Source organism: Saccopteryx bilineata, chromosome 4 (genome assembly GCF_036850765.1).
Source record: "Saccopteryx bilineata isolate mSacBil1 chromosome 4, mSacBil1_pri_phased_curated, whole genome shotgun sequence".
In the NCBI taxonomy this organism is placed as follows: domain Eukaryota; kingdom Metazoa; phylum Chordata; class Mammalia; order Chiroptera; family Emballonuridae; genus Saccopteryx; species Saccopteryx bilineata.
This window is the reverse complement of record NC_089493.1, coordinates 175,384,678-175,402,432: the sequence shown is the minus strand read 5'-3', so window position 1 is coordinate 175,402,432 and position 17,755 is coordinate 175,384,678. Positions and strand designations below refer to the sequence as shown.

At 48.2% G+C, this 17,755-nt stretch overlaps 2 protein-coding genes across 4 annotated transcripts in view; one reads left to right on the top strand and one right to left on the bottom strand.

The window, feature by feature from the left end:
• Positions 1 to 450, bottom strand: part of NDST1 (N-deacetylase and N-sulfotransferase 1) — an 83,667-nt gene extending 83,217 nt beyond the window's left edge. For both annotated transcript variants that reach the window (XM_066273020.1, XM_066273016.1), the window contains exon 1: positions 368 to 450. The gene's annotated coding sequence lies outside the window, so the exon portion shown is untranslated. The remainder of the gene's footprint in view (positions 1 to 367) is intronic.
• Positions 408 to 5,307, top strand: RPS14 (ribosomal protein S14). Of its 2 annotated transcripts, none has more exons than XM_066273023.1 (5): positions 408 to 547; positions 1,633 to 1,783; positions 2,876 to 3,037; positions 3,628 to 3,704; positions 5,186 to 5,307. In XM_066273023.1, exons 2-5 carry the CDS (start codon positions 1,635 to 1,637, stop codon positions 5,251 to 5,253), a joined length of 456 nt encoding a protein of 151 aa, XP_066129120.1. In that variant the 5' UTR covers positions 408 to 547; positions 1,633 to 1,634; the 3' UTR covers positions 5,254 to 5,307. The 2 variants fall into 2 exon arrangements, with proteins under 2 accessions (XP_066129120.1, XP_066129121.1); XM_066273024.1 differs by lacking the exon at positions 408 to 547 and adding an exon at positions 583 to 691.
• The last annotated feature ends 12,448 nt before the right edge of the window (positions 5,308 to 17,755 follow it).

Below are 17,755 nucleotides of genomic sequence, written 5' to 3'. Positions count from 1 at the left end.
ATCAGATGCTCACCAACACAAAATCAAGTCTCTTCCCGCCACCATGTATTCCCCCTTTGCCTTCTTCGACCTCCCCCACCCCCTTTCCTCTTCTAGCAATCACCACACTGTTTTCTGTATTTGTGAGGGGTTCTTTTGTTTGTTTGTTTTTGCTTAACGCCTTTCATTGACTGTTTTGTTTTTGTTGTTCCCCTCCGCACCACTAGGTGCGCTGCCGTCTCCAGGCTGACCAGAGCCGGGGCGGAAGTCTTCTAGACGCGGCGACCGCCATCTTAAACACAGGCCCGCCTCACCCAGCAGATGTAGCTGCGCGGTGGTTTTGGACACCGACCTGTTGCACCCAGCCCCTAGCCAACTTTGGCATTACCTTTAAGTAAGCCGTCTTTCCAGGCCGAGTCTTAATCTCCTTGGGATCGTTAAAGGCAGCGTTTTCCGGGAGGCCCTCGCCCCGTGACCTCAGACGTACAGTTCCGGGACACGAAGGTGACCTGTCGCCCCGCCTTCTCCCAATCTCTTTCCGGTGGAGGAGTGTGGACGGGACGCGAAGGTAGGATCCCTGGGTGAGGACAATCTGGTAGCATCCTGTGGCAAGGGGGTCCAGCGGGGCCGGGGTCGTGGGACAGCGGTCTTTCCGCCGAAGTGGAATCAGGTTCCGGGCGACAAGAGCGCGGCTGGCCGACCCCAGACGCAGGTTCTCGCCTTGTCTCGGGAGGCGGCCTTCTCGCTTTAGAGAGGAGCCTGTGAAGCGGGGGTGAGCGCGGGTCTAGCCTTGAAGGCCTTGGCCCCGCGTTACGACCTCCGCTACGTTTAAGCGGCCGCACGGCGTGGTTGGGAAGGAGCGGAAAGCCTAGTCTGACATGGACGCCCACCCCGACTCCACTCGCTTCTTCCTAGGCGGTCGCAGGCCGTGCGCCTAATGTCTAACTTGTTTCCTCGTCTGGAAAATAAGAGTCACTGTCGCGCCGATCCCATGGGTTGTAGTGAGAATTCGGGGAGGGGATGCAGGAAAATGGCCCTGTTAAGTCTGGGCGATTCCCAGGTCCGGCACGTTGCAGGTTCTGGGCGCCGGCGACGAGGCTTCTCGAAGGCAGGAATCGCGGTTCGGGAACGCGCGTCGGTGTCTGCTGAACACCTGCGTGCGCCTGTCGGCCCTGAAAGCGCAGATGGGGGTGGGGAGGAGCTGAGCGCTTAGTTTCCAGTGCGCCTGGGGATCCTGGCGGCGGACGGTTTGCGGCTGTAGGAGCCCGTGTCTGTCTGTCCTGCTCCAGGACGTTTGGTCCGGTTCCAAACCTCCCTGGAGACATTTGGTCTACACTAAAAAGTTCTGGGTCCTGTGCCGTTCACTACCACCCAGGCTACCTACATAAGGAGGCAACCCACTCACAGCAAAATTAATTGGACAAGTAAAACACGGTGGTATCTTTTATGTGTTAATCTTGTAAACTAAAACTGTGAGTAAATGTTAGGGGCTCTTTGAAACCAGAGACTTGATGTGAGGGGACCAGATGTTCGCTGGGTGATTCTCAAGAGAAAACGCCCCCAAAGGAGCAGAACTTGGGGTTTTCTTTTAATAGCCAGGGAAAAGTTAACTTTTGGATTTGTGATCTGTGGGGTTCTTTGGTTTTCTTTCAGTAATGGCACCGCGCAAGGGGAAGGAAAAGAAGGAAGAACAGGTCATCAGCCTTGGACCTCAGGTGGCTGAAGGGGAAAATGTGTTCGGTGTCTGCCACATCTTTGCTTCCTTCAATGATACTTTTGTCCATGTCACTGATCTTTCGGGCAAGTAAGTATCTTCTAGGAAGAAGAGACAGGATCCAACTAAGTAAGGGGCTGGGGGAAGATGTGATCCTGGAACTGGGTGGCAGTTTAAGGATTTGGTGTTTTGTTTTGTTTTTTCTTGAAAGAATTCAAAAGACTGTTCCGATAAGGAAACATGCTTGCTTGTTCAGTAGATTCCCGGGCACTGACATACAAGAGAGGAGGCGTTTTGTTGATGGCCTGACAGTGGGGTGGTCACTGCAATCCTCGGTCACTTGGTGCTTGGTAGTGACGGTGGTGGACTGATAGCTAGCCCTGCGCACAGGTTTTGGCTGCCGCTGACAAGCTTTTATGATCTGTATGAAGTCTCTGAAATTCTAAGTTTGGTTTCTGCATATGTAAAATGAGATTAATACTTAATAGAATAATTGGGAGGATTAAATGCAGAAGTAAATATAAAATGTTAATACAGGCCTCACCTGTGGTGGCACAGTAGGTAAAGCGTTGACCTGGAATGCTGAGGTCTCTGGTTCAAAGCCCTGCACTTGTCCGGTCAAGGCACATATGGGAGTTGATGCTTCCTGCTCCTCCCCTCTTTCTCTTTCTCTTTCTCTTTCTCTTTCTCTTTCTCTTTCTCTTTCTCTTTCTCTCCCTCTCCCTCTCCCTCTCCCTCTCCCTCTCCCTCTCCCTCTCCCTCTCCCTCTCCCTCTCCCTCTCCCTCTCCCTCTCCCTCTCCCTCTCCCTCTCCCTCTCCCTCTCCCTCTCCCTCTCCCTCTCCCTCTCCCTCTCCCTCTCCCTCTCCCTCTCCCTCTCCCTCTCCCTCTCCCTCCCTCCTCCCCCTCCCCCTCCTCACCTCTCTAAAATGAATAAATTAAAAAAAAATGTAAAAAGTGTTAATTCAAAGTTTGGCTATTTTGGGTCTTTGAACCCCACTGAACTGATCCCCGTGAAGGCAGAGCCTGTGGCAGTCTTGCCAGAGACAGGGAAGCATGTTCAAGGTGACTGTCATTCTCTGTCACACCACAACTTGGCGCTCTTACCCATTAGGACATGATGCTCCTTCTGGGTCCTTGCTGGATGAGAAAGAAATGACCCTGTGCCTTTTTTCTGTCCCCAGGGAAACCATCTGCCGTGTGACTGGCGGCATGAAGGTAAAGGCTGACCGAGATGAGTCCTCTCCCTATGCTGCCATGTTGGCTGCCCAGGATGTGGCCCAGCGGTGCAAAGAGCTGGGCATCACTGCTCTTCACATCAAACTCCGGGCCACGGGAGGAAATAGGTAAGGCTGCAGCTGTGTCGGAAGATCACTGGGCTTGGTGCTAAGACCTAAATGTGCCAGGAGTCGGTCTGGTGAAGGAAAGATGGGAGTATTTCAGCCAGAGACAGCTACTAGAAAAAGGTCCTAAGATGGGAGTGAACTGGGCACATCTGTGGGAATACGTGGCATGACGGTGATTAGAGAGGTCTTGCTGGGTCATGAAGGTCCTGGTAAGGATTTAGACTGGGATGCAGAGGGGAGATGGGGCTGCAGTTGTTAGACACGACTTCTGTGGGGAACAGACCAGATAGGAAGTTGGTAAGCTGGTACAATGGAGAGGTGGTAGTGTCTTGCTCTTGGGTGGGTGGCTGAAGGGGGCAGTCCTTTGGACGGGCTGCAGCAGAGTAAGGTGCAAACAGCCAGTGGGCGAATCTGGCCCGCTGCTGGTTACTGTTTGGTCTGTGGACTGAGAACCCGACTTATGTTTTTAAAAGGTTTTTTTAAAGTTTGTTATAAAATTGTAAGTGGCCCATTAAGCCTGAAATATTTACTGTCTGGCCCTTTAAGGAAAAGTTTGCAGATCCTTAAATGACTAGACCTTCGTTTCCTAGGACCAAGACCCCGGGACCAGGGGCTCAGTCAGCTCTCAGAGCTCTTGCCCGCTCGGGAATGAAGATCGGACGGATTGGTAAGTGCCCCCTGCAGCTAATGCTTGGATTTGCTTCGAAGTATTGACCCCAGAGAGCGTGTGGCGTGCTCAGTGGCTGCAGGGCTTGGTCTGGTGACTGTTGGCAGTTGGCTTTGTTAATGCAGACTGAGGGGCACCCTATGACATACAAATCTGGGGACCTCTGCCTGACTCTGACTGGTGGAACTAAAGAGGGTGAATTGTCCTTCCCTTTGTGGTGTTCTCAAGGGGTTACTCCTGGCATTCTGAGTAGGCTGCCTCCTGCGTGGTCTGTGCCTGCGACAGGCAGACCTTGTGTTGTTGTGCTTCACTGATTTGTTATTTACAAATTGAAGGTTTGTGACAGCCCTGCGCTAAGACAGTATATTGGCCCCATTTTCCTAACAGTCTTATCTGATGGTTAGCATTTTCTAGCAATGACATTTTTCTAAATTGAGGTGTGTGCATTGCTGTTTTTAGATGTAATGCTGGTGCACAGTTGATACACTGCAGTATAGTGTAAACAGGCACTGAGGAGGCAAAAACACGTGTGACTGCTTTATTGGAGTGGTCTGCAGTGTCTCCGGGTGTACCTGTGACTGTCAGGAGGCATGCCACTTGTGTCAAAAATGAATGCAGGGGCAGTAAAGCAGTTCCGTGGTTGAGAATCCCAGCAGGTCCCCTCCGTTTGTGTAGCCACAGGCGTGAGCCCTTCTCTGTTTCTGTGCACTTGGTGGCAGCGTGTACTGATCCCTCAAGTCAGCCTTCTCTAAAAAGTCTTTTTTTTCCTTTTTTTTCTTGTATTTTTCTGAAGCTGGAAACGGGGAGAGACAGTCAGACAGACTCCTGCATGCGCCCGACCAGGATCCACCTGGCACGCCCACCAGGGGCGACGCTCTTTTGCGACCAGAGCCACTCTAGCGCCTGGGGCAGAGGCCAAGGAGCCATCCCCAGCGCCCGGGCCATCCCTGCTCCAGTGGAGCCTTGGCTGTGGGAGGGGAAGAGAGAAGGAAGGGTTTGGGGTGGAGAAGCAAATGGGCGCTTCTCCTATGTGCCCTGTCCGGAAATCGAACCCGGGTTCCCCGCACGCCAGGCCGACGCTCTACCGCTGAGCCAACCGGCCAGGGCTCTAAAAATTTTTCCAGAACAGTTTCAACCTTTTACCTATTGAAAAGGAAAGGAGAGGCTTCAGTTACACTGTTTAAGAGGACTTTTGTACTAGAGTCTGGGCTAGGTGTCAGGAACCTGGATTTGTTGCCTGCTTCTGACATCCTATGCAAGTGTGTACCCTCTCTGGGCCTCAGACTCCCTTTCTGAAAAGTGAGTTCACACCACCTCAGGAAGGTTGAAGCAGCAGATGGGGCTGCTCCACGTCCATCTGTTACCTGCTGAGGACTCGTGTGGGGGCAAGCAGGGTCACTGCTCATTATTATGACCAGTGGCTCAGCAGGCCTGCATTCCCACCCAGCTCTAGGCATTGATGTTTCTCTTCCTCCCCACAGAGGACGTCACCCCCATCCCCTCCGACAGTACCCGCAGGAAGGGGGGTCGCCGTGGTCGCCGTCTCTGAACAGGACTCCTCAACTTACAGTTTTCTTTTAATAAACTGCTTTTGTGTCAACCATTTCGACTCCAGTCTCTTCTTCATGTAGGGGCCACCACTCAGGGAAATTTAATTCCTTTCTCTGTCGGCGTTCAACCAGGGTGTGGGGCTGCCTTGGGGCCATAGCTGCAGTGCTAAGTCAGCAGACATTCGATAGGTGTGTTGCTTCAGAGGACATATATAACCTATCAGAGAGGAACACTGGAGAGTTTGACCCCGCCCCTGACACGGGTCAGTGGGTGAGCCTGTGTCCTGCAAACTGGCTTCCTGGGAGGAGCCTCTAAGAAGAGGAGATACTGGTGCTGCAGTTGCGTCTTTTGCACATTACTTGTGGCATTGAGTTACTCAGTCAAGTAACTAAAGCAGACCAAGGCCTTGGAGACCTTATTTTGAAGGGTGGATATCTTGCTTCCAAAAATGATCCAATTCTTAAAGAGCCAGAGCAGGATGGAAAATGTTGAGCCAAGTGTAGCCTTCCAGAAGAGCCTACCAGACCTGAACTATATATAAACACGTGTGGGTGTAGACTCGCCCCCCCATACCTTCTGTGCAGAATTGGTAGCACACTATTGCAGCTTGCTGCTTCTCACTTGGCAGATCTTGGAGATTGTTCCACATCAGTACATAAAATACATAAAAATTCAGTCACACCACAAATATACACCAAGCCCTATTTTCATCAGCGATGAAAAAGTTCTCTCCGGAAACTTGTATTCAGCTCCAAGGACCCAGTGGCACCACATGGTACTGAGTGTTCTGCAAGGGATTGGCATAGGGCCCTGTTAACGGTGATTGTTAGACCAAGGAGTTGTTGGAAGAGAGAGGACAGCAACAATGTTTTCAAGGATCATAACTGAATCAGTACTTCATTCCTGTTTGCTGAGTAACATTCCATTATCTGAATACACAGGTCATGTTCTTCATAACTTCCCCCTTGGAAGAGCCCTGGAGAACAAGGTCTAGCCATGGCTCCTGTAAACTTGAACAAGTCAGCCGTTTCGATTTTCCTCTTAAAAATGAATGTGATTGCTACCCAAAGAATGAAATGAACTCATGCTGATACATGATTTTAGTAAACGAAGATATGAATTTAAAAGAATTCCAAATAGATAATCCCCCTTCCAGTAAGGAACTTATTTTCCCTCCCCTTGAGTGTGGTCTGCACTTAGTGACTCCCTTTCCCAAGAAAGGAACGTGGGGGGAAAATGCTGACTGTTCTGGAGAGCTCTTAACTATTAAGGTTAACTGTTCGTGATAAATCCTGTTGATACCATGTACTCTGATGGGGCGAGATGAGAACATTGCATCTCTGCAAAATTCTTTCTGAAAACCCATAACCCAGTCAGAGGATATTCTCCAGAATAACTACTTAAGTTGTCAAAAGTCATGAAAAACAAGTTCTGTACAGAGCAGAGCAGACCAGATGAGTTTACAGAGACCTGACAACACAAGGGCCTGGACCAGGGAGGGCATTCGTGAAAAAATCCAAGTAAGGCCTGGGGTCCAGTTAGGTAGTTCTTTGGTTTTAACAAGTGCACATGGTAATGTAAGATGTTAACATCGGAGGACACTGGTGATTGGTATACAGAAACCATATTTTTAAACTTGTTAATCTAAAGTTATTCCAAAATAGGAAAAAATGAGGGTGCTTTCCTACTGTCAGCCTGGTTTCTGAGGCAGGATGTGGCTCACAGACCCTCAAGAGATGGACATGCCTGGATGAAAATTCCTGTTCCTCAGCTGTGAACTCGACTTGGAGACGAATTACTTAACCTCTCAGCCATTTAGTGAAAATTCCCGTGATAACGGCTGCCTCATAGGGTATCACAAGAATTAAATAAGATTAAAGTGTTCGTCACAGTGCCTAGCACTGAAGAAGCTGTTATTCTTGTATTTGTTCAGTTCTTAGCCAAGCAGTGTGAATGACAGCTGGCTGGAATCCTGGTGGAAAAATGCTGGTGATTGCTGGAGCATTCTTTTTATTTCCTGTGATGGGATTGCAACTTGGCCTGCTATTTCTTGGTAACCAGGGATGCAATCAGCATGGTCTTTGAAAGCAGTTTCTTTCAGGGTTTTGTTTACAAGGAGAGCTAATTTCTGCAGCTCAAGTTGGATTGTACCTATTGGCCACTGAGGCGGACAAGGCAGTACTGAGCTGAGAGTGCAGAACATGGAACTCCAGCATTGGCAGGTGAGCCTGATGCCTCTGTCTGTAACTGCAACCCAACCAGGTTACTAGAGATGGCCCCCACTTTTGGCTCCTTTTTCTTACCCGAGTTCCTGCAACAGTTCCCTAACAAGTCTCCCTATCTCCCCTGTCCCTTGCCTATTCCTAGACCCCCCCCCTGCAGCTGGGTGGTCTAAAACTAAATGGGTTATATCCCTCTGCTGCCATTTTATCACTGCCCCATCCTGTGTCTTCAGCCTAGAACCCAGTCTCCTGCATGAACAGCCAGTGTATTATCTGGCCCTGTCCTTCCACTTTGCCAGCTCTCCATGTGTCAGTCTTGCCCATGCTTTCTTCCTCCCAGCGTGGCTTTTAGTATCTGCTCTCCCCACCTGGCATCACTATCTTCTGCTCATCTGTTAGAATCAGTTTTTCATTACTTTCAAAGTTATTTTCCTGGCTGCCCCTCAAGATGCTTCACCGCTGAGTTCCTGCAGGTTCCATACTGCCTGCATGGTACTACAACACCCTCCGTCCTAATAGCCTGTTCTCGTCATCTGTGAGCTCTTGAGAGGACAGGGAGTATGTCTTGTTCATTGTCTGCCACCCCCAGTACCCAGCCCAATCTCGGCAAAAATTGGGTTTGATGAATCATTGAAACAATGGGTGAAATGGGTTTCCATCTTAGGTAGTTAAGTCAACTAGAAAGTTTGAAGGTCCTTTCTAGATCCTGGGTAAATAAAAACAGACATGTTCTTGGGCTCCCAAGAAGTAAGGGAGATCCCCCAAGGGCACTAAAGAAATGAGAAAGAAAAAGACATCAAGATGAAGTGGATTAGGGAGCAGAGAGCTGTAGTCAAAGGAAGCTGGGGTAGCCATAAGGACAATTACCAGAATCGATGCCAGGAAGTTAGCTGTCCCCAGCCCTAAAGTGAGGGAGCTGGACTTGACCTTTACAGTAAATAAAATCCTCAGATTTCTGGGCTCATGTCCCAGGTAGGAGTGTCCCTAGGGTCTTGGCAGAAACAAAAGTAAATCCTCAAAAAATAAATAAAATAAATAAATAAATCTTCTCTGGAGAAAATCATCTACAGCCAGACCTGTGGTGGCACAGTGGTTAAAGCATTGACTTGGAATCCTGAGGTCTCTGCTATTTTCTTTTTCTTTTTTTTTTACAGAGACAGAGAGAGAGAGAGAGAGAGAGAGAGAGAGAGAGATAGATGGGGTCAGAAAGAGGAACAAAGAGAGGTGAGAAGCATCAACCATCAGTTTTTCGTTGTAACACCATAGTTGTTCATTGATTGCTTTGTCATATGTGCCTTGACCATGGGGCTACAGCAGACCGAGTAACCCCTTGCTCGAGCCAGTGACCTTGGGTCCAAGCTAGTGAGCTTTGCTCAAACCAGATGAACCTGCGCTCAAGCTGGCGACCTCGGGGTCTCGAACCTGGATCCTCCACATCCCAGTCCGACACTCTATCCACTGCGCCACCGCCTGGTCAGGCCCTGAGGTCTCTGGTTCGAAGCCCCAGGCTTGCCTGGTCAAGGCACATATGAGGAGCAACTGCTTCTTGCTCCCTCCTCCGCTTTCTTTCTCCCCTCTCTCTAAAATTAATAAAGTCTTAAAAAAAAGAAAAGAAAACCATCTACAGTTGAGGCCTTGCCAGCTGTTTCTGCTTCAAGCATCAAGGATCTGGGTGGTGATGAGGCTTTCTGTCATTCAGGAGGGTCCTATCAAGGCCATTCTCAATCTCAGAGCAGGATCAAGAAAACCTTTCCCATGATGTGGCTTCCAGGGTGATCCAGAGAGAAATTTTATAAGGGACTTCAAATAGATAAAGTTTTGTCTTGGGGAAAGGGAGCAAGCTGTCTTGTGTGTGTCCTAAAATGGTAGTCCCAGTGGGTAGGAGTTGTAGAGAAGTAGACTTGAGTATCAAACATAGAAGTTTTCTAAGAGAGCTGGTCAAAGAGGGAATAAAACTGCTTCATGAGATAGTGATCTCCCCATTGTTGAAGGCATGCAAGTATAAATCCTCAGAGGCTAATTACATCAGAATCTCTCAGCGTGACAGAGACAGTTGTTCCCTAACACACTATTTCTTCATCTTCTATTGTAAATGGGACTCAGTTTTTAGCTGGATGAAACTTGTCCCCCACTTCCCCAGGCAACTAGGTGTGTGGCCCATATGACTAAGTTGTGGCCAATGAGTTAAGCGGGAAATGTGGGGTTTTTTTAAGTTTAATTTATTTCTTGATTTTAGGGAGAAAGGAAGGGAGAGAGACAGAAACATCGATCTGTTTCTGTATGTGCCCTGACCAGAGATTGAACCTGCAACTTCTATTCGTTGGGATGGTGCTCTAACCAACGGAGTCATCTGGCCAGGGCTAGGAAATGTCTTTTTTTTTTTTTAAGTGTTGGAATTTTTTTCCCCTTCATTCTTTTATTTATTTATTTATTTTTAGATTTCATTTATTCATTTTTAGAGAGAGAAAGAGATATAATGGGGAGGAGCAGGAAGCATCAACTCCCACATGTGCCTTGACCGGGCAAACCCAGGGTTTTGAACTGGCGACCTCAGCGTTCCAGGTCTACGGTTTATCCACTGTGCCACCACAGGTCAGGCAGGAAATGTCTTTCTAATAATTACTTTTTAAATTTTATTTATTTATTTATTTATTTTTTACAGAGACAGTCAGAGAGAGGGATAGACAGGGACAGACAGACAGGAACAGAGAGAGATGAGAAGCATCAATCATTAGTTTTTCGTTGCATGTTGCAACACCTTAGTTGTTCATTGATTGCTTTCTCATATGTGCCTTGACCACGGGCCTTCATCAGACCGAGTAACCCCTTGCAGGAGCCAGTGACCTTGGGTTCAAGCTGGTGGGTTTTTGCTCAAACCAGATGAGCCTGCGCTCAAGCTGGCAACCTCGGGGTCTCGAACCTGGGTCCTCTGCATCATAGTCCGACGCTCTATCCACTGCGCCACCACCTGATCAGGCTAATAATTACTTTTTAATTAACTGTAGTCACACTGCTGTATATAACACTCTTGGGATTTATTTATCTTATAAATATAGAAATTGTCTTGAAGGGGAAAATGCATACATTTTTTCCCTTCCCCACTCATACTTCTGACCATCATTCTCAAGCTATTTACCCTGCAATTTTTATAGCACTTAACCCTACCTGATTCATATGTCTGTCTCTGAGTCCAGTGGTTCTCAGCGTTGAGAATGCATCAGACTCAGATTCAGTAGATGTGGCATGAAGTCCTGAGGATTTGCATATCTAACAAGTTCCTAAGTAGTGCTGATGTTTGTGGTCTGGAGACCACACTTTGAGAACCACTAGACTTGTCTGTTTAGGTCACCACTGTATCTTGGCCCTGGTAACAGTGCATAAGTGGTAGTGCTCTGTAAATATTTGTTGACTCAAATTTCAGTCTTCTCTTCGTTGCTTTGAGGTAAGTACTGTTATCCACATTTTACATATGGGGAAACTGAGCATCAGAAAAGTTAAGTGACTTGTCCAGGGACACGTAGCTAGAAAAAGGCAGAGCTGAGATTCATATCTGTGGTTGTCTGTAACCACAGATTGTGCCTTTAATCACTACTCTGTCAGCCTGACCTGTGGTGGCGCAGTGGATAAAGCGTCGACCTGGAATGCTGAGGTTGCTGGTTTGAAACCCTTGGTTTGCCCAGTCAAAGCACATATGGGAGTTAATGCTGTTCCTCCCTTCTTCTCTCTCCTCTCTAAAATGAATAAAGTCTTTAAAAAAAACAACCAACAAATGCAAATATATATATATATACATCATATACACACACACACACACACACACACACACACACACACACACACACACACATCACTACCCTGTCATAGCCCTGACAGGTTGGGGTTCGGTGCAACCAGGCTGGCAAGGAGGCTGAGGGGGAGGAGGGGGAGGGAGGACGCTTCCTGTCCTTGTGTCTCTGTAGAGGTTAGGGCAGTAGATGGCAGCAGAGTGCCCCTGAGGGGAGCCCAGCTGCTGTAGGATCTTACAGCAGTCAGACCACCAGGTGGCTGCATAGTTCTTACAAAGCTGCTGGGATGGGGGAGGCATCTGTTCTGCTATCGTTACTTCTGTGGCTCTAGGCATATCCCATTTGCTATGGGCCTCAGTTTCCCTGTCTTTACAGAGAGGAAATTGGATCTCTATAATCTCCAAAGAGCCCTTGCAGTTCAAATACCATCTATAGGAGACAAGTAGCTACTAAAATCCAAATGGCCCAAACTCAAATATTCCATTTTTCTTCTCCCCCAGTAGAAAAACAAGAATACCACCACTACCAAAAACAAAACAAACCCCTGCCCCCAAACACCACTATGATAGCACTATCTAAAGTAAATATAATGGATATCACAAAACTGAGCCATATGTGTGATTTCAAAATTTCTAGTAGCCATATTAATAAAATACAAAAATGAAATTGATTTTGTTTTCTAACCTACTATATCCAAAAAATATTTTAAAAAGGTTTTATTTATTGATTTTACAGAGAGAGGAGGGCAGGGGGACTAGAAGTAGATGCTTCACTGTAGCTGTTCATTGGTTGCTTGTCGTAAACCGATGACCTCAGTGTTCCAGGTTGGCCCTCCACCCACTGTGCCTCCACAGGCCAGGTGCAAAATATTTTCATTTCAACGTTAATCAATACAAAATTATTATCAAGATATTTTACATTCGTTTTTTATGCTAAGTCTTTGAAATCTAGTGTATATTTTATACTTACAGCACATCTCAATTTGGACTAACCACGTTTTTTGTTTTTGTTTTTTTTGTTTTTGTTTTTTCTATTTTTCTGAAGCTGGAAACGGGGAGAGACAGTCAGACAGACTCCCGCATGCGCCCGACTGGGATCCACCCGGCACACCCACCAGGGGTGACGCTCTGCCCACCAGGGTGCGATGCTCTGCCCCTCCGGGGTGTCGCTCTGCCGCGACCAGAGCCACTCTAGCGCCTGGGGCACAGGCCAAGGAGCCATCTCCAGCGCCCGGGCCATCTTTGCTCCAATGGAGCCTTGGCTGCGGGAGGGGAAGAGAGAGACAGAGAGGAAGGGGGGGGGGTGGAGAAGCAAATGGGCGCTTCTCCTATGTGCCCTGGCCGGGAATTGAACCCAGGTCCCCTGCACGCCAGGCCGACGCTCTACCGCTGAGCCAACCGGCCAGGGCTGGACTAACCACGTTTTAAGGCTTCACCTCCACAGGTAGCTACTGGCTGCCCATGTTAGTGTAGCTCTAGATTCATGTTAACCATTTATTGAGAATAGGCACTGTGCTGAGTGTTTCCTATTCATTATCTTAATCCTCACTATACCCTGCAAAGTAGGCAAGATTATTAATCTGATTTGGCAGATGAGGATACTGAGGTTCAGGGAGACTGTATCTTGGCCAAGATCATAAGCAAGTAAGCAAAATAGTCTTGAATTTGAACTTGGCTCCATCTGGCATGAGTCTGGGCTCTTAATCTTGATGTAGTCCTGCCCTGAAGGTAGTTAGTAAGGATATGCAGTCAGTGGGCCCACTGACGGCGATTCTAAATCCAGGGGATGCAAATGCCTGGGAGCCAGCAAGCAGGCCTGGGAGGGCAGAAGGCAAGGCCCCGAAGCTCCCATTCTCCCGCCCCCAGTACCGTACGTGTTTGGCAGCTCGAGCTTGCCTGGCAAACAACCAGTGACTGGCAAGGAGAAATCACGATCTTAGGAAAATCATGTTTGTATCATAAGTAAACTGAGCATGCAAAAAAAATAATAAATCTAGCATCAGGCGAAAATGAAAGTTGAGAAACACAGAACAATAAGAATAATCTGCAGGTGAGTGCAGAAGAGGACAGAATGCCAAGGGGCAAGGTGAGGCCCAAAGTGTGGGGTTATAGGGCGGCAAGTTGTAGCTCTGCCTCAGGAAAAAAACTCATCAATAACTAAAATGCATTAAGCATTTACCAAGCAACTAAAAAATAGCATCTTATTTACTCCTCATAGTCAAACAAAGAAGTAGATACTGCTAATATTACCATTTATTTTTTGAGGGAGCAAGACACAGAGACAGGAAGGGAGAGAGATGGGAAGCATCAACTCATAGTTACAGCACGTTAGTTGTTCACTGATTGCTTTTTCATACGTGCCTTGACCAGGGGGCTCCAGCTGAGCTAGTGACTCCTTGCTCAAGTCAGCGACCTTGGGCTTCAAGCCAGCAACCTTGGGCTTCAAGCCAGTAACCTCTGGGCTCAGGCCAGCAACCGTGGGATCATGTCGATGACCCCATGCTCAAGCCAGGGGCCCTGCACTCTAGCTGGTGAGCCTACGCTTAAGCTGGATGAGTCCGCAGTCAAGCTGGTGACCTCAGGGTTTTAACCAGAACCTCAGCGTCCCTGGTCAATGCTCTATCCACTGTACCACCACTGGTCAGGCTGCTATTATTACCATTTTACAGATGAAGAAACTGAGGCACAGGATGCTAGTGGGAAGCAGAGTTCAGATTTAACCAGAGCAACTTGGCCTGGAGTCCACCCTCTGGATTGGCATGCTGTCATAGAATGGGCTGCTCATGTAGGTAGTAGGCTCTCTGTCTTGGCATGACTAGGAAATGCTCAAGAAGAATCTTTTTTTTTTTTTTTTTATGACAGAGACAGAGTCAGAGAGAGGCACAGATAGGGACAGACAGGAAGGGAGAGAGATAAGAAGCATCAATTCTTCATTGCGGCATCTTAGTTGTTTGTCGATTGCTTTCTCATATGTGCCTTGACCAGGGTCTACATCAGAGCGAATGACCCCTTCCTTGCTCAAGCCAGTGAGCTTGGGTTCAAGCCAGTGACATTTAGGCTCAAGCCAGCGACCATGGGGTCATGTCTATCAGCCTGGATCAAGCCGGTGACCTCGCGGTTTTGAACTTGGGTCAGCCATGTCCCAGTCCTATGCTCTATCCACTGTGCCACTGCCTGGTCAGACAAGAGGGATCATTCTTGAGAAGGACAAAAGCCTGGTGAACTGATATTAAGCTTGTATGGAGAGTAATGAAGGTAGAAATTGCCCACGTGAAACAAAGATTGGGGAGGAATCCCACCCACTTTCTCATCCGTCCCCTTGGATTAGAGGCTACAGGAGGCATGACCTTTACTGAGACTGGTACAAGTGAGTAAAGGGTCGGTGGGAGGCAGTGTGGCATGACAGCTACAGGAATGGGCTCTGCATAGCTCAGTCCTGGATTTACCACTTATTTGTACATCTCCTTTAGACTCACAGGGCCGTTGTGACATTAAAATGAGAAAGCACACACAATAATTTATATTTAATCAAAGAGATTACACAGCCTGGCCTGGTGGCACAGTGGAGAAAGCATTGATATGGAATGCTGACGTAGCTGGTGTGAAAGTCTGGGCTTGCCCGGTAAAGGCACATATGAGAAGCAACAACTATGAGTTGATGCTTGATGCTTTCTGCTCCTGACCACCCCTGTTCTCTTTCTCTCTCCCCTCTCTCTAAGATCGATAAATAAAACCTTAAATATTTAAAACTTGAAACCATGTCAACACAATCAATTAAAAAAAATTTTAAATATTAAAATAAAAATGACACAGTTCCACCAAGAGGGATTGAAAGTCAGGAGCCAAAGCCATGGTGTCATCCAGGGAAAGTGTCACGTCTTCCTCAAACCCAGTGAGTGGGGCTGTTGGCGGCAGCATTTGGGCAGTGAGCTGCGAGGCTGAGCAGGGAGGCCTGAGTGCTGGGGAGCAGGGAAAGAGAGGGCGCAGGGAGCTGGTTTTGCTGCTGTCTGGAGAGGCCAGTCCTGCGCAGGGGCGGGGCGAGCTGGAGGACCGCAGCCTTGCTGTGGAGGGGCAGCTCTGTGGAGGCCCCTGGCGGAGCTGGGCAGGACCCGCCCCCTGTCATGTCTTCCCTTTTCCCCTCCCGGTCACCTCCCAACCCAATTTGCAGACCTGTTCTTGTGAAGGTCTCATGACTCATGTGGCCAATTTCATGGACATTTCTCAGTCCTCATCTGCCTTGTCCTCTTAGAATCTGACACAGGTGACACTCCTCCTTCACTCCTTTACTGGTGTCTTTCTCCCTGACCACGCCTCCCACTGGTCCGGGATGCTCCTCCATTCTACCTCAACTGTTGAGAGTCCCCAGAGCTCAGCCCTAGTCCCATGGTCTTCAATACCATCTGCAAGTTGGTAATTCACAAATATGTTAGCTTGTTTAAGTTTCAGTCCAATACCTTCAACCATCTACCAGCTATCTACACTTAATCCACTACTTCAACTTCTTTTTTTCTTTCTTTTTTAAGATTTTAGAGAGGAGAGTGAGAGAGGGAGAGAAGGGGAGGAGCAGGAAGCATCAACTCCCACATGTGCCTTGACCGGGCAAGCCCAGGGTTTCAAACCAGTGACCTCAGCATTCCAGGTCAACCCTTTATCCACTGCGCCACCACAGGTCAGGCAAACTACTGGTGCTGTGATCAACTTCTGACAGGTTTCCTGGCTCCCACTCCTGCTCCCCTTAAATCTATATGCCTCACATGGTTTTAAAACATGAAAGCAGACCCAGCCCCTCCCTGCCTTACACCCTCCATTTTCTTCCCATTGTTATTGGTATAACACCCAAGCAGCTATGAGGCCTGCACAGCTGGGCCCTGACCTGTCCCAGCAGCAACGTCCAAAACACTCTGCTTTGCTCACTCCACTAAGATGCACTTCTCTCAGTTCCCCCCATGTGCCTGTTTCCGTGAATGACATCATCTTCTCTGTTACCACAGTAGGAGAGCTCAGCAGCACCTGCCCCCTGCTCCTTCCCGTAACTCGTCCTGACACATCCCCTTTCTTCCGTGCTCCTAGCCACAGCCTCCACCAGGCCTGCCTGTCCAGCTTGGCTTTTCTTTCTTTCTCTCTCTTTCTTTCTTTCTTTCTTTCTTTCTTTCTTTCTTTCTTTCTTTCTTTCTTCCTTTCTTCCTTTCTTCCTTTCTTCCTTTCTTTCTTTCTTCCTTTCTTTCTTTCTTTCATTCTTTTTTAAAATTATTTTTATTTATTCAGTTTAGAGGAGAGAGAGAGAGAGAGAGAGAGAGAGAGAAGGGAGGGAGGAGCAGGAAGCTTCAACTCCCATATGTGCCTTGACCAGGCAAGCCAGGGTTTTGAACTGGCAACCTCAGCATTCAGGTCAACGCTTTATCCACTGCGCCACCACAGTTCAGGCTCTTTCTTTCTTTCTCTCACTCTCTCTTTCTTTCTTTCTAAAGATTTTATTTATTGATTTTACAGAGGGTGGGTGGGGGTGGGGGGACGAGAAGTAATTGCTTCACTTTAGCTGTTCATTGGTTGCTTGTTATATGTGCCTTGACCGGGCAAGCTGAGGATTTCAAACCGGCAACCTCAGCATTCTATGTTGGCGCTCTATCCACTGCGCCAGCCTCCTGACTGGTCTTCCTGCCTCTAGCCTCAGCTGTGACCTGACCCCAGCCACAGACGGTCCCCTGACCTCTACGTTAAGCCCAACCCCAGTCATTGGTAGTCTGGTCTCCGACTGAGATCGGACTCCTCCACCACTGGAGACTGGGCTCAGCCCTTGCCAGGTGTCTCCAAATGCCCCTGTATCCTGGTACCTGTCCTGGAACTGGTGCTTAATACATATTTGTCATAGGGGAGGACTCAGTCAGTCCTGCTCAGCTGCATTATCTGAGATCACGTGTCCAAAGACCATGCCGTTTACCTGTCTGCCAGATGGCACCATGCCCTGGAGAAGAGTCGGGGAGTCCCAGATCCTGAATTGATTGTAAAACATCTGACCTTGGCAAGTTATATTCTCTCCTTGCTCAACTGCCCCTCCAATAAGATGGGAAAGAGCAGAGCAGCTAGTCTCTTTCTCCCAGAAACAAGTATTATATTCAGGGCCTTTTGTTACAAAATGTTTTCCCATCCAGGTTCTTCTTGGACCTTCACAGCAGTTCCATGAGGCAGTGGGGCTAATCTGTCCCCATTGTGTAGATTCTCAGTGTAGTAGTCTGGGCTACTCTTAAAGCCTAAGTCAGATAATGGTACTTCTCTGCTCAGAGCCTTCCCGTGGTTCCTGATTTCACTCGGAATAAAAGCCTAAGTTGTGTTGATGGATGGCTGCAGGATCCGGTCCCATACCTCGCTGACCTCTTGTCCACTCACTCTGTCTCAGTGACTTCACTGCAGCCACATTGGTCTCCTTGCTGTCCCTCAACCACGCCAGGCACATTTCTACCGTGGGCCTTTGCTCTGGCTCTTCTGCCCGCCCAGAT